The sequence below is a fragment of the Meles meles genome, chromosome 5, assembly GCF_922984935.1.
Source record: "Meles meles chromosome 5, mMelMel3.1 paternal haplotype, whole genome shotgun sequence".
Classification (NCBI taxonomy): Eukaryota; Metazoa; Chordata; class Mammalia; order Carnivora; family Mustelidae; genus Meles; species Meles meles.
The window spans coordinates 57645677-57660902 of NC_060070.1; the positions used below are offsets into that span (position 1 = coordinate 57645677).

General features: G+C 37.0%; 1 protein-coding gene across 1 annotated transcript in view; it reads right to left on the reverse strand.

The window, feature by feature from the left end:
* ADGB (androglobin) overlaps positions 1 to 15226 on the reverse strand; it is a 191142-nt gene that overhangs the window by 50470 nt on the left and 125446 nt on the right. The window contains exon 28 of the mRNA XM_046004182.1: positions 11353 to 11537. Within this exon, the coding sequence (XP_045860138.1) occupies positions 11353 to 11537 (185 nt within the window). The remainder of the gene's footprint in view (positions 1 to 11352; positions 11538 to 15226) is intronic.

A 15226-nucleotide genomic window follows, 5' to 3' on the forward strand; every position in this document is an offset into this window, starting at 1 on the left:
TCTGAAGTTTATACAGTGTTGAAAGACATTGAAGTTCTGCCAGAGTATGAAAATTTAATGAAAACACAGGGCATCAGGTGAGACTCAACAAAAGCTATTCTTTAAGCTAGTATAATGCTAACCCTAGAGTAATGGAAGCTCTAGACCCAATTTAAGAAAGCTTAGAACAAAGTCTTGAGAGGATTAAACTAAGCTGTCAATAAACCACTTACTAGAGCAAAATTAAAAACTCTTTCAATGAAGAGAGCATAATCTTGACTCTTAGCAATGTAGCTTGTACTATGTGTAGCACACAATCAGTCTGATATGTGAAGAAACCAACAATAAGAACATAATTTGAGAAAAAGGTCAATAGAAATAATGACACAGATGTTGGAGTTAGCAATAAAACAAAATGAAAAACTTTAACAAATGAAAACTTTAAAATAGCTATGAGAAATGTGTTTAAGGGTTTAAACATGCCCATAAAATGACACAGGGTAGCAGATTAGATAAAACGACAGGACCCATCCATAGGCTGTCTACAAGAGACCCATATGGGACCTAAAGATACAACCAGACTGAAAGTGAAGGGATGAAGAAGCATCTTTCATGCCAATGGGCCTCAAAAGAAAGCTAGAGTAGCAATTCTCATATCAGATAAATAAGATTTTGAACTAAAGACTGTAGTCAAAGATATAGAAGGACATTACATCATTCTTAAAGGGTCTATCTACCAAGAAGATCTAACAATTGTAAATATTTACGCCCCCAATAGGGGAGAAGCCAACTACATAAGCCAGCTGTTAATCAAGATAAAGAGTCATATTGGGGCACCTGGGTGGCTCAGTGGGTTAAAGCCTCTGCCTTCAGATCAGATCATAATCCCAGAGTCCTTGGATCGAGCCCCGCATCAGGCTCTCTGCTCAGCAAGGAGTCTGATTCCCCCCTCACCCCTCTGCTTCCCTCTCTGCCTGCTTGTGATCTCTGTCCGTCAAAAAAAAATAAAAAATAAAAAATAAAAAAAAAGTAAAAAGAGTCATATTGATATGAATATATTAATAGTAGGGAATCTTAACATGCCACTCTCAGTAATAGATCATCCAAGCAGAAAATCAATAAAGAAACAAGAGAATTTGATGGTGCATTGGACCAAGATGGACCTCATAGATATATACAGAACATTCCACCCTAAAACAACAGAAAACTCATTCTTTTCGAGTGCACATGGAACTTTCTCCAGAAGAGACTACATACTTGGTCACAAATCAGGGCTCAACTGATACCAAAAGATTAAGATTATCCCCTGCATATTCTCAGATCACAATGCTTTGAAACTGGAACTCAACCACAAGAAAAAGTTTGGAAGGAATTCAAACACTCAGAAGCTAAAGACCACCCTGCTTAAGAATGTTTGGATTAACCAGGAAATCAAAGAACTTAAACAATTCATGGAAACCAATGAGAATGAAGACACTTCGGTCCAAAACCTATGGGATACAGCAAAGGTGGTCCTAAGGGGGAAATACATAGCCACCCAAGCCTCCCTCAAAAAAATTGAAAAATCCAGAATATACCAGCTCTCTTTACACCTTAAAGAACCAGAGAATCAACAACAAATTAAGCCAACCCCACACACAAGAAGGAAAATAAGATTAGACTCGAGATCAATGAGATAGAAACTAGGGATACAATTGAACACATCAATAAAACTAGAAGCTGGTTTTTTGAAAGAATCAATAAGATTGATAAACCATTGGCCAAACTAATCCAAAAGAAAGGAGAAATGACCCAAATTAATAAAATTATGAATGAAAAGGGAGAGATTACAACTAACGCCAAGGAAACAGAAACAATCACCAGAAATTATTATCAACAGTTATATGTCAATAAGTTAAGCAACCTAGATGAAATGGATGCATTCATGGAAACCTATAAACTTCCAAAACTGAATCAGGAAGAAATTGACAACCTGAATAGACCACTATCTAGTAATGAGATTGAAGCAGTGATCAAAAACCTCCCAAAGAACCAGAGCCCAGAACATGATGGTTCCCTGGAGAATTCTACCAAACATTCAAAGAAGAACTAATACTTATTCTCCTGAAGCTATTGCAAAAAATAGAAACTGAAGGAAGACTTCCAGATTCTTTTTATGAAGCCAGCATTACCCTGATCCCCAAACCAGGTAAAGACCCCACCAGAAAGGAGAATTTCAGACCAATATTCCTGATGAATATGGATGCCAAGATTCTCAACAAGACCCTAGCTAATAGGACCCAACAGTGCATTAAAAAGATTATCCACCATGACCAGGTGGGATTTATCCATGGGATACAAGGGTGGTTCAACATTCACAAATCAATCAATGTGATAGAACAATTCAATAAGAGAAGAGAGAAGAAACACATGGTCCTCTCAATTGATACAGAAAAATCATTTGATAAGATACAGCATCCACTCCTGATTAAAACCCTTCAAGGTATAGGGATAGAGAGAACATTCCTCAGCTTCATAAAATCTACCTATGAAAAACCCACAGTAAATATCATCCTCAATGGGGAAAAGCTGACAGCCTTCCCTTTGAGATCAGAAACAAGACAGGAATGTCCACTCTCACCAGTTGTTCAACATAGTACTAGAAGTCCTAGCAACAGCAATCAGACAACAAAAAGAAATAAAAGGTATTCAAATTGGCAAAGAAGAAGTCAAATTCTCCCTCTTTGCAGATGACATGGTACTTTATATGGAAAACCCAGAAGACTCTACCCCAAAACTACTAGAACTCATACAGCAATTTAGTAATGTGACAGGATACAAAATCAATACACAGAAATAAGTTGCTTTCTTATACACTAACAATGTATAATGAAAATATAGAAATATAGAAAGGGAAATTAGAGAATTGATTCCATTTACTATAGCACCAAGAATCATGAGATACCTGGGAATAAACCTAACCGAAGAGGTAAAGGATCTGTATTCAAGGAACTACAGAACACTCATGAAAGAAATTGAAAAAGACACAAAAAGATAGAAGAGCATTCCATGCTCATGGATCAGAAAAATAAACATTGCTAAAATGTCTATACTGCCTAGAGCAATCTATACTTTCAATGTCACCCTGATCAAAATTCCACCAGTCCTTTTCAAAGAGCTAGGACAAACAATTCTAAAATTTATATGAAACCAGAATAGACCCCGAATTGCTAAGGAAATGCTGAAAAAGAAAACCAAAACTGGGGGCATCATATTGCCTGATTTCAAGCTTTACTACAAAGCTGTGATCACTGAGACAGCATGATACTGGTACAAAAACAGACACATAGACCACTGGAACAGAGTAGAGAGCCCAGATATGGACCCACAATGTTATGGTCAAATAATCTTCGACAAAGCAGGGAAAAATATACAGTGGAAAAAAGATAGTCTCTTCAAAAAATGGTGTTGGGAAAATTGGACAGCTATGTATAAAAGAATGAAACACAGCTATTCTCCTACACCATACACAAAGATAAACTTGAAATGGATAAAAGACCTCAACGTGAGTCAGGAATCTGTCAAAATCCTAGAGGAGAACATAGGAAGTAATCTCTTCAACATCGGCCACAGCAACTTCTTTCAAGACATGTCCTCAAAGGCAAAGGAAACAAAAGCAAAAATGAACTTTTGGAACTTCATCAAGATCAAAAGCTCCTGCACAGCAAAGGAAATAGTCAACAAAACAAAGAGGCAACCCACCCACGGAATGGGAGAAGATACTCGCAAATGACACTACAGACAAAGGCCTGATATCCAAGATCTATAAAGAACTCCTCAAACTCAACACACACAAAACAGATAATCATGTCAAAAAATGGGCAGAAGACATGAACAGACACTTCTCCAAAGAAGACATACAAATGGCTAACAGACACATGAAAAAAATGTTCATCATCATTAGCCATCAGGGAAATTCAAATCAAAACTACATTGAGATACCACCTTATACCAGTTAGAATGGCCAAAATTAACAAAACAGTAAATAAGTGTTGGAGAGGATGTGGAATGGGGAACCCTCTTCCCCACTGTTGGTGGGAATGCAAGTTGGTGCAGCCACTTTGGGAAACAAAGTGGATACTCCTTAAGAAATTAAAAATAGAGCTACCCTATGACCCTGCATTTGCACTACTGGGTATTTACCCCAAAGATACAGATGTAGTTAACAGAAGGGCCATCTGTACCCCAATGTTCATAGCAGTAATGGCCACCGTCACCAAACTGTGGAAAGAGCCAAGATGCCCTTCAACAGAAGAATGGATAAAGAGGATGTGATACATATATACAATGGAGTATTATGCCTCCATCAGAAAGGATGAACACCCAACTTTTGTATCAACATGGATGGGACTGGAGGAGATTATGTTGAGTGAAATAAGTCAAGCAGAGAGAGACATTTAAATGGTTTCACTTACTTGTGGAGCATAAGGAATAACATGGAGAACATTGTGAGAAGAGAGAAGAAGGGAGTTGGGGGAAATTGAAGGGGGAGACAAACCATGAGAGACTGTGGCTCTGAGAAACAAACTGAGGGAGAGAGGGGTTGGGGGATTGGGTGACCTGGTGGTGGGTATTATGGAGGGCATATATTACATGGAGCACTGGGTGAGGTACATAAACAATGAATTTTGGAAAACACACACACACACATATTAAATTAAATTTTAAAAAATCATCATTACTATTATGGCCAAAAAAAAAAAAAAAGAAAGAAAGAAAGAAATGTGTTTAAGGGTTTAAGAGAAAACATCAACATATTGAAAGAATTAATGGTGAATATCAACAGAAAAATGGAATAGAGAATCAAAAAATTCAAGGTTGGACTATATCTGGTATCTGGAATGACACATTCCTGAATGCACTTTATTTTTTTTAAGAATTAATTAATTAATTAATTTACTTAACAGAGAGTGCAAGAGCACGAGCAGGTAGAGCAGCAGGGAGAGAAAGAGGGAGAAGCAGGCTCTCTGCTGAACAGGGAACCAGATGTAGGCTTTGATCCCAGCATCCTAGGATCATGACCTGAGCCAAAGGCAGACACTTAACCAACTGAGCTACCGGAGAGCCCCATTCCTGGATTGACTTTAAAAGCGCATAGTTAAATCAGAAGAAAAGATTAGTAAACTTGAAGATAAGCAATCAAAACGATCTAAATAGAAGCATAGAGTGAAAAAAAATGAACAGAGGCTAACTCCCTCTAGTATTATATTGTAGTGGGTGGAATGTGATTCACCCAGAAAGATAGGTCTATCCAGAATGTGACCTTATTTGACAGAAGGGTATATGCAGCTATAATTAAGGTAAAGTTCCCAAGGTGAGAGCAACTTGGATTAGTATGGGCCCTAAGTATAATGATGGGTGTCCTTAAAAGAGAATGAAAATGAGATCACAAAAAGCCACACAGGAAGAAGGCTATGTGAAGAGAGAAGCAGAGATTGCCAAAGGTGTGCCATCACAAGCCAAGAAATGTGAAGAGCCACCCTAAAATGGAAGAGGTAAAGGAGGATTCTCTTGTAGAAACTTTGATGGGACAAGAGAATCCTCCTGGCCTTGACAACACCTTAATTTTGAGCCTGTGACTTCCAGAACTATAAGAGAATTAATTTTTGTTGGTTTAAGCCACCCAGTTTGGGGAAATTTGTTACCGGAGCCTTAGGAAATTAATATGGATATCAAGTGATCTAAAGTACACATATTCCTAGTCCTACATGGCACTAATATAAAAACAAAATATTTGGTACGAACTTAAGAAAATATGTGTAAAGTCAATACATTGAAAGTATAGAACACTGTTGAGACAAATTAAAGGCCAATAATTTGAGAGATATCCTGTGTTTATGGGACCAGCAAACTCAGTTTGTTCAGATGCCAATTCTCTCCAAGTTCAACACAATCCCAATCAAAATCTAAAGCTACAATTTTCACGAAAAGTGGTGTTGGACTAAGAGGAATATCGATTGATTGAATATCAGCTGATCAAAATAGAGTTCCAAAGCAGACCCATGCACACATAGTCAAAGTGACACCAAAGTGTCAATGGAATTATATGTGCAAAATAATGGCTTTCCAACATATAGTGTCAGAACAACTGGATATCCATATGGGAATAAATAGAACCAGTTCCTCTACCTTACATTATATACAAACATTCAAGATGGGTCATAAAATTAAGTGTAGATGTTGAGATTATTAAATGTATAGTAATAAAATATGGCATGTAATATTTATGACCTTGGATTAAAGAAAGATTTCTGAGATAATACACAAGCTGCACTAGTAATTTTTTTCTAAATGATGACTGACTTCATCAAAATTAAAAGCTCTTAAAAAGTTATTGCTGGAGAACCTGGGTGGCCCAGTCAGTTAAAGGTCCGCCTTCTGCTCAGGTCATGAGTCCCAAGTCCTGCATCAGGCTCCCTGCTTGGTGGAGAGCCTGCTTCTCCCTCTCACTTTGCCCCACTCCCTCTCAATCTCTCTCTCTCATTTGCTCTCACTCTATCTCAATTAAAAAAATAAAATCTTTTTTTTTTAAGCTGTTGCTAAGGAAATGAAAAGACAAGGGATCATCTTTGCAAAGCAAATATTTGATGAAGATGTGTATCCAGAATATATTCTTCTCCTATCCCCCTAGAAGAATATATTCTGGATACACATCTTCATCAAATATTTGCAGAATATATTAAAAAAAAACAACTCAGTAAAAATATGGCCATAATGCATGAATAGATACTTCAGTCAATGAGTTATACATATGGCCAATAAGCACACATATGCCCAATAAGCTCAACATCATTAGTCAGAAAATTTAAACCACAAAGAAATAGCACTACATACCCACCAGAATGACTAAAATAAAAAACACTGGCAATAAATGTTAGCAAAAATATGGAGAAACCGGAACTCATACACTTTGCTGATGGGAGTATAAAATGATGGAGTCCCTTTGACAAATTTTTTGGCTAAGTCAAAAAAGATAAAATATACATATCTCAAACCATGGCATGTTAATTCAACTCCTGAATATTGATTCAAGAAAAATTAAAATATTGTTAAAAAAACATATACAAGTATGTCTCTAACAGCTTTAATTATCATACCCTAAAACTGGAATAAACTCATACGCCCAATAAAAGAATAAATAAGTAAAGTGTAGTATTTCCTTACATTGGGATAATACTCTGCAATATAAAAAGAAATACAGTAGCAACAATAGGAACGTATCTTAAAAACATTATCCTGAGCTTAAGATACCAGTGCCAAAAGAGTGTTTGTAGGGTTTCATGGAGTTCTAGAACAGATAAAATTAGTATATAGTGATGAAAATGTGAACAGTGGTTACATCTTTGGGGAGATGGGAATTGAATAGAAATGGCCTTGAGAGATCTTGTGGGTAAATAGAAATGTCTATATCTTGTTAGAAGTGTGGGTCACATTAGTGTATGCCCTTACCAAATTCATCAAATTAGATTTGTGCCTTTTCCTCTATATAAATTATACTTTGATTAGCAGTTAAGAATGAATGACACAAAGTCTCTACCCTTGTGAAGTAATTCCTTCATTACTTCCTTCAGACATTAAGTCAATCATTCAATCTATCTTTTAACCATATATAAAAAAGAAGAAAATTTTCCTTAATACATGAGAATCTACAAATCAATTAAAAAATCAATCAAAAAAAGCAAGCATAACTCACAGAAAAATTTTGAAGAAGAAAATATAAAAGGAATATAAATAAGATATATAAAATCATACATGCTTGAACATTACTAACTCTAAGTATAATATAAATTAACATTTTTAGCAGTCACATTGATAAAATTCAAGAATATGATAACTTAGAATAAAGGATAAAATAATGTAAGTTTAGGCAAACTCCAGGGAGGACAATTTGGCAATATATACCAAAATTAAATTGTACATACCCTTGACCCTAGAGTTCTACATCTAAGCATTTATCCAATATATATGCATATACAAGTTCAGATAAGAATATACATGAGTTAAAAAAAAACAGACAGCATTCTTTATGTAAATATAAAATTAAAGTTATCACAAATCACTATCACTAGGTGACTGACTACATTAATTATAGTATATCATCAACAAAATTGAGCCTTATACAGTCATATGAAATAAAATATTTTACTATCCCTAATCCATAGTACTTTCTCAAGGACCCAATTTCTTAGATTGTAAAATCTGTGGAAAATTCCAAATTTAATATTAATCCTATAGCATGGGTACTGGTATAAGATTTTATTCTTAAAAATTATATGAAATCGGGGTGCCTGGGTGGCTCAGTCATTAAACATCTTCTTTAGTACAATAGAATGTTTGCTTACAGAATAAATATTATAGTCTGCCATATCCTATTCTCCTACAAATATTATGTGCACATACACACACACATTTTTTTACATGTATGTTGGTGGAGGTACTCCAGAAATACAGGTCATAAAGAATTCATAAATGAATATATTTCTAAGAGAAGCAACTAAAAAAATATTTTAAAAGAAAAAGGAGGGCACCTGGGTGGCTCAGTGGGTTAAGCCGCTGCCTTCGGCTCAGGTCGTGATCTCAGGGTCCTGGGATCTAGTCCCGCATGGGGCTCTCTGCTCAGCAGGGAGCCTGCTTCCCTCTCTCTCTCTGCTTGCCTCTCTACCTATTTGTGATCTCTCTCTGTCAAATAAATAAATAAAATCTTTAAAAAAAAAAAGGAATTTCAGTGTCTGCTTATGTGGTTCATAGATGCAAATTAATAGCATCCCTTTAAAAATGATAACCTGTTTGAAATCTAAATCAAGAAATAATCTAACTCACAGTAACAATCCTATAAGTATCTCTGGAGATATTTTAAAATCTAATCTGTGAAACATAAAGAGTCATGACTGAATGGAAAGAAATAGTTTTTACTTGCCTATGAATTCAGTACTACAAAGGTGTCCATTCTCAAATTAATTAATCTACATAGTCAAGGCAATCAGAAGGAAAATGATAGATTTTTACATGTTTGAAGGGAATCCAAAAAAATTATACTGAAGATCACAAATGTGAAAATAGTAATATCTTGTAAAAGAAGAACAATCTTGGATAATGACTGTAATTTTGGATTAATTTCTGAATTCTGTTCCAATTACCTTTCTACTCCATTTCTGTCCCTTTCTTTGCCATAAGTAAACTCATAAAATTATTTAAATGGTTATGTGTAATTTTCTTGGAAATAGTAACCTATGAAGTGAAATAATGATGACCTATGTGACAGACTATAAGCAGTGTTAGACTCTACTAATTTGAAGATTTTATTTGAGAAAGTGGGGAGAGAAAGAGAAAGAGAGCACAAAAGTATGAACAATGGGGAGTGGCAGAGGCAAAGGGAGAAGCAGAATCCCCACTGAGCAGGGAACCCTGACACAGGACTTGACCAAGGTCCCTGGGATCATGAGTTGAGCCAAAGGCAGATGCTTAACTGACTGAGCCACTCAGGTGCCCCTGACTCTACTATTTGAAACAAAGGATTTGCTGTTAACGAGTTATATAAAGAAAAAAAAAAAAATGAGGCCACAAATACCACAGGAGTGTTGGTATGCTATGCCTGCTAAAGTTTTGGAATTAAGGTATCCCTGCATGAAGCAAACTATGAAATCTGTGTAGAATAGATTAGAACAAAGGAAACAGAGCCAATTTAAAGAGTAAGAGCAGCATTCAGACTAGCAAAACTTAACAAGAGTTCGACAGTCTTAACATATCGAAGGAAAAGATATAAATGGAGTACAGGCAGATTTGAATGAAAAACCACGTGTAGTAATGTGAATTGAGTACTGAAAACAATCCTGGGTATCTTCAGGGACGAAGGGCAAATGATGAGAGAAAAAGGAGACAGGATCAAAAGAATTGTTTAATTTGCAATTGTACTCAAGTTCAGTCTTACTAATCTAAGATAGTGCATTTCCCACTTCCCTGTGCCGTTATAGTGTGAGGTCTTTAACTCTCTGGCCCTCCAAATTCTTATTCGTAGAAGGGAATATTCCTGGACTACAATGACAACTCACATATTGTTTACGGGCTTAATAAGGAAAAATAAAGAGAGCCCTGCTTTGGGGGCATCTATTCTAAAAAAGACAGAAAAGAAGAAGAAGAAGAAAAAAGAAACATTCAAATATTAGAAGATAGGTAGAAAATCATTTTTAGTAATTTGCTTATACACTTAAGATAATCAGCAGAAGCACTATTGGGAATGAGAGTTCAGGAAGGATATTGGCGACAAATTGTTATGCAAAAGTCAACTATAAGATGTAATCAATTATTTATGGATGCTGGGTTGGCTCAGTCAGGTAAGTGTCTGACTCTTGATTTCAGCTCAGGTCATGATCTCAGGGTTTTGAGATTGAGACCCATGTAGGGTTCTGCACCGAGCTGGGAATGTGCTTGAGATTCTCTCTCTCTCTTTCCCTCTATCTGTCCCCCATATATACAATCTCTCTCTCTCAAATAAATAGTTATTTTTGAAAGATTTTGTGTATTTATTTGAAAGAGAGAGAGAGCACGAGCAGGGTGAGGGATAGAGGGAGGAGCAGACTCCCCGCTGAGCAGGGACCCTGACACAGGGCTCCATCCTGGGATCTGGGATCATGACCTGAGCCAAAAGTAGACATCCAATGGACTGAGCCGCCCAGGTGCCCCATATAAATAAATAAATCCTTTAAAAAAAAGATATAATCAATTATTTAAAAAAACATAATGGCAGAATTCAGGGAAAGCACAAGGGACTTAATGTTCTCTTATTCATAATTTTCTGTTTCAAAATTTTCTACATTGGGCAATGTATTATTTTTATGGTCAGAAGCATTACAAAAATAATTGAATATGTATCTCAGTATCTCTGTCTTCCATTATTTCAGAAACAATTTTATTTTATTAATTAATAGTTCTTATGACATATTGAAAGTAATGATTTTAAAGGTTCTGTTAATTTTTATAGAGTATTTCTTAAAATAATGAATTGGGGATAAAAGGACAGTGAAAACTTCTCTCAAAATAATAAAAATGCTATTTCTTAATCAGAATTCTAAGAAGGTACATATAAGAAAGTCTTTAAAGTAGAATTATAACTATCTATTGATCTTCAGAGACTAATCTGACACACAAATGAAAGTTTTAAAAAATATTTTACTATTTAAAAAATAGTATCAAGTTTTACAGATATATTTACAGATATAAATAATAGCTTATTTGCTATTTTACTTTAAATAAAATAATTTAAAATCAGTTGCATACACATAAATATCTATTTACAGATCTAAATAACACATTTAAAAAGGCAAGAGACACACTTACACTGAGAGCTCACAACTTTTTCATTCCCCAAGAAGTTGATTGCTGGGATTATAGCGTGGCCTTTCCCAGTGGAGCTGACAATAATTTCCTCATTTTCTAAGATCTGTAGCTTGATGAATACATCTGGTTTAGACGTGCGTACCTGTACTGTAACAGGATGCGGTAAAGCAACTTTAATGGAATACCTATAAAGAAAAACATTTGAATTATAAGCAGTTTGTTGATTTTTCCCTCATGTCAGTAGAGGAAACTGTATAATTTGCTAATACAGTAATCTAAAATTAATCCATTGTTTAAAATTGACCCAAATCCTGGAAACATTATTGCTATTATAGACTGTAACAAAAGATCTCAATAGGCTATGGTAAAATGAAACAGCATAGGACATTTATTATCATCAGATCCCAAGCAGGAAATGTAAATTTTTTTAGATACGATAATCACTTATAAAACATGAAAGATCTGTGAACTACGGACACACCAAAACTTCCCATTATACCCTCCTCTCCAGTTAGATAACTGACAGCATCCTTCAAAGCTTCACTGTATAAATGAAACAAGATGGGATTGGGAGGGAGACAAACCATAAATGACTCTTAATCTCACAAAACAAACTGGGGGTTGCTGGGGGGAGGTGGGATTGGGAGAGGGGGAGCGGGCTATGGACATTGGGGAGGGGAGGCGAACCATAAGAGACTATGGACTCTGAAAAACAACCTGAGGGTTTTGAAGGGTCAGGGGTGGGAGGTTGGGGGAACAGGTGGTGGGTAATGGGGAGGGCACGTTTTGCATGGAGCACTGGGTGTTGTGCAAAAAGAATGAATATTGTTACGCTGAAAAAAAAATAAAATGGAAAAAAAAAAAAGCTTCACTGTTTACCACGTTTTCTTTGATTCATAAAAATACAGAGAAATCAAAATTGGTGTCCACCAATTGTACTCTCAACCTTTACCATTACAAATTGGAAACCTTTTACAAAAAGACAAAATATACAGTATAGCACCATCCCAACCCTTCTCGACGCAACTGAATACATTTTGTTTTGTTTCATTTTTTATTTTTTATTTTTTTTAAAGATTTTATTTATTTATTTGACAGGCAAAGATCACAAGTAGGCAGAGAGGCAGGCAGAGAGAGAGGGGTGGAAGCAGGCTCCCTGCTGAGCAGAGAGACCGATGTGGGGCTCGATCCCAGGACCCTGAGATCATGACCTGAGCCAAAGGCAGCGGCTTAAACCACTGAGCCACCCAGGCGCCCCTTGTTTCATTTTTCATCTTGTTGGGGTTCTTTTTCCTAGTTTAGGTGAATCTTCACTAATGCTCAGGACCTTATAAACTCTCAACTGCTCTAGAAATTTGCTTTTCTGAATCTCGTCTTAAATCTCCCCTTCTTTTTTTCTCCTTGTCATCAGTTTTTGTACATGTAAAGGTCTCATCTTTTTTTTTTTTTTTTTTAAGATTTTATTTATTTATTTGACAGAGAGAGAGGTCACAAGTAGGCAGAGAGGCAGGCAGAGAGAGAGGAGGAAGCAGGCTCCCTGCGGAGCAGAGAGCCCGATGTGGGGCTCGATCCCAGGACCCCGAGATCATGACCTGAGCCGAAGGCAGCGGCTCAATCCACTGAGCCACCCAGGCGCCCCTCTCACCCATCTTTTAACAAAAAACCAAAGCAAAACAAACCAAAAACACAAACAAACAAACCTTCAACCCACCCTGAGATACAGCCTCTGCTGATTTTTTCACTCCTCCCCAGCTTGACATCAAAGGAGAGTTTTTTGTTTTTTTTTTTTTAAAGATTTATTTATTTGACAGACAGAGATCACAAATAGGCAGAGAGGCAGGCAGACAGAGAGAGGAGGAAGCAGGCTCCCTGCCGAGCAGAGAGCCCGATGTGGGGCTCGATCCCAGGACCCTGGGATCATGACCTGAGCCGAAGGCAGAGGCTTTAACCCACTGAGCCACCCTCAAAGGAGAGTTGTTGATTGCCACTGTCCACAACCCCATCTCTTCCTATTGGCTCACGATATTCTACTCAGTCCCCAATAGAAGTGCTAACCTTGCTCTTGCAAATTGCAGCAGCTTGTCGCCACCCTGTAGAAATTTCAGTTCTCATCTTTCTCGACTTCTCAGGAGAATTTGACAAGGTTGAGTCAACCCTCATTTACTCTTCTTCAAAAATTCTTCTCTTAGAAGTGTAGCAACTTCTGTACCTCCTATTTTGGTGTTGCTGTTTTTTAGACTTCTCCCCCCATTGACATTCCTATAAGTATCAGAGAATCTTAATGTTCTGTCCAAGGCTGACTGTTACGGGGCAAACTTCCCTGGGCATTTCCATGGACAGAAACAGAATAATGGTTCCCAGATTTGTGCCTCCAGCCCCACTCCTTATGCAATATCACTTGGACATTTCACTGACCTACCCATAATTAACATTTAAAAATGAACTAATTATCTTCCTATTGCCCAACCTGCAAATGGGGTTTTCTCCCTGTAACCACTATCTAAGTAAAGGACACTTACTGTCCCCTGATCCCAAGTCAGATCCCAGGAGTCCCAACCAATCAGGGCTGTCAATTTGACTTCCTCATGTCTTAAAACCCTTTCTCTTCTCTCCCGATCCACTCTCACTGCCTAGTATGGTTTCATTTGCGCCCCGCCATAAATGCTATGTTGGGAGTCCAGGACCTGGAGTATCTGCAGTACCACACAATGTCACCTTTTTTGGACATTTCTTTCTGAGGGAATCAAGTTCACATGAGGTCGTTAGGGTGGGCCTTAATCCAATATAACTGATAGACGTCCTTACGAGACAGGAAATTTGGAAACAGAGACATAGGGCGAATGCCAAGTAAAGATGAATACAAAGACCATGGTGATAAGTATATGTCAAAGAACACCAAGGATTATCAGAAACCTCCAGAGGCCAGGAGAAAGCATGGAATAGCTTGGCCCTCACAGCACTCGGTAGGCACCACCCTGCTGATACTTTGATTTCGGTCTTCTGGCATCCAAAACCGTGAGACTGTGAGACAATTGATTTCGGTTACTGAAGCCACCTACTTTGTGGAAATTTGTTACAGCAGCACTAGCAAACGACTCCGCTGACAGGCTCCAGGTTGTCATCAGAACACACCTGGGTTATCCCAAAGCTTCTTCCTGTCTGGTTCCTCTGTCTCCAGTTACGCTGCCCTTTGTCCATTCAACACACTGCAGTCTTTTGAATTTTTCATTATTTCATACTCTGTACTTTTTATTATTATATATAAATTTCATAATAATATGGTTTCTAACAACATTGCTGCTCTTAGAAATTATATTTAAAATATGTATTTTTTCAATCCATGCTTTGCAGGCATAATGTCTCAACACAAGTCTATTGTGGCCATTTATCTTAAAACTCCTCAAAGCATGTTTTGCCTCTCAGATAAAGTCTTAATCTCTTGCTTTATGAGGCTCTTCAGGAAAGGGTTATGCTAGCCTCTCTGCCCTTACCCTTGCCAGAGTCCCCTAGAGCCCCACTTTGCAAAAAACATCTTCAGTTCCCTGAAAAGGTCATACACTTCTTAATTTCTGAACTACCACATTTGCTCATGAAGCCGTTCCCTCCTCACCTTGCCCCCCACTAAGCTTCACAGCTTTAGGACTAGCTTCTAGGACTTACAATAAAGTTCACCTATCACATCTCTATTAATACTACAGAAAAAGTAGAAATGGAAAGTTTGTAACAAAAAATAATCAGTAAATTGTATTTTCCTACAAATGATTACCACATAATCATGAAAAAGAGTTCACAAAATGCCTTAATGGCACTGGGAAATGTGCACACCATAATGTTAAGTAAAAAGGTCAGATTATAAAACTTTAATTATGTTATG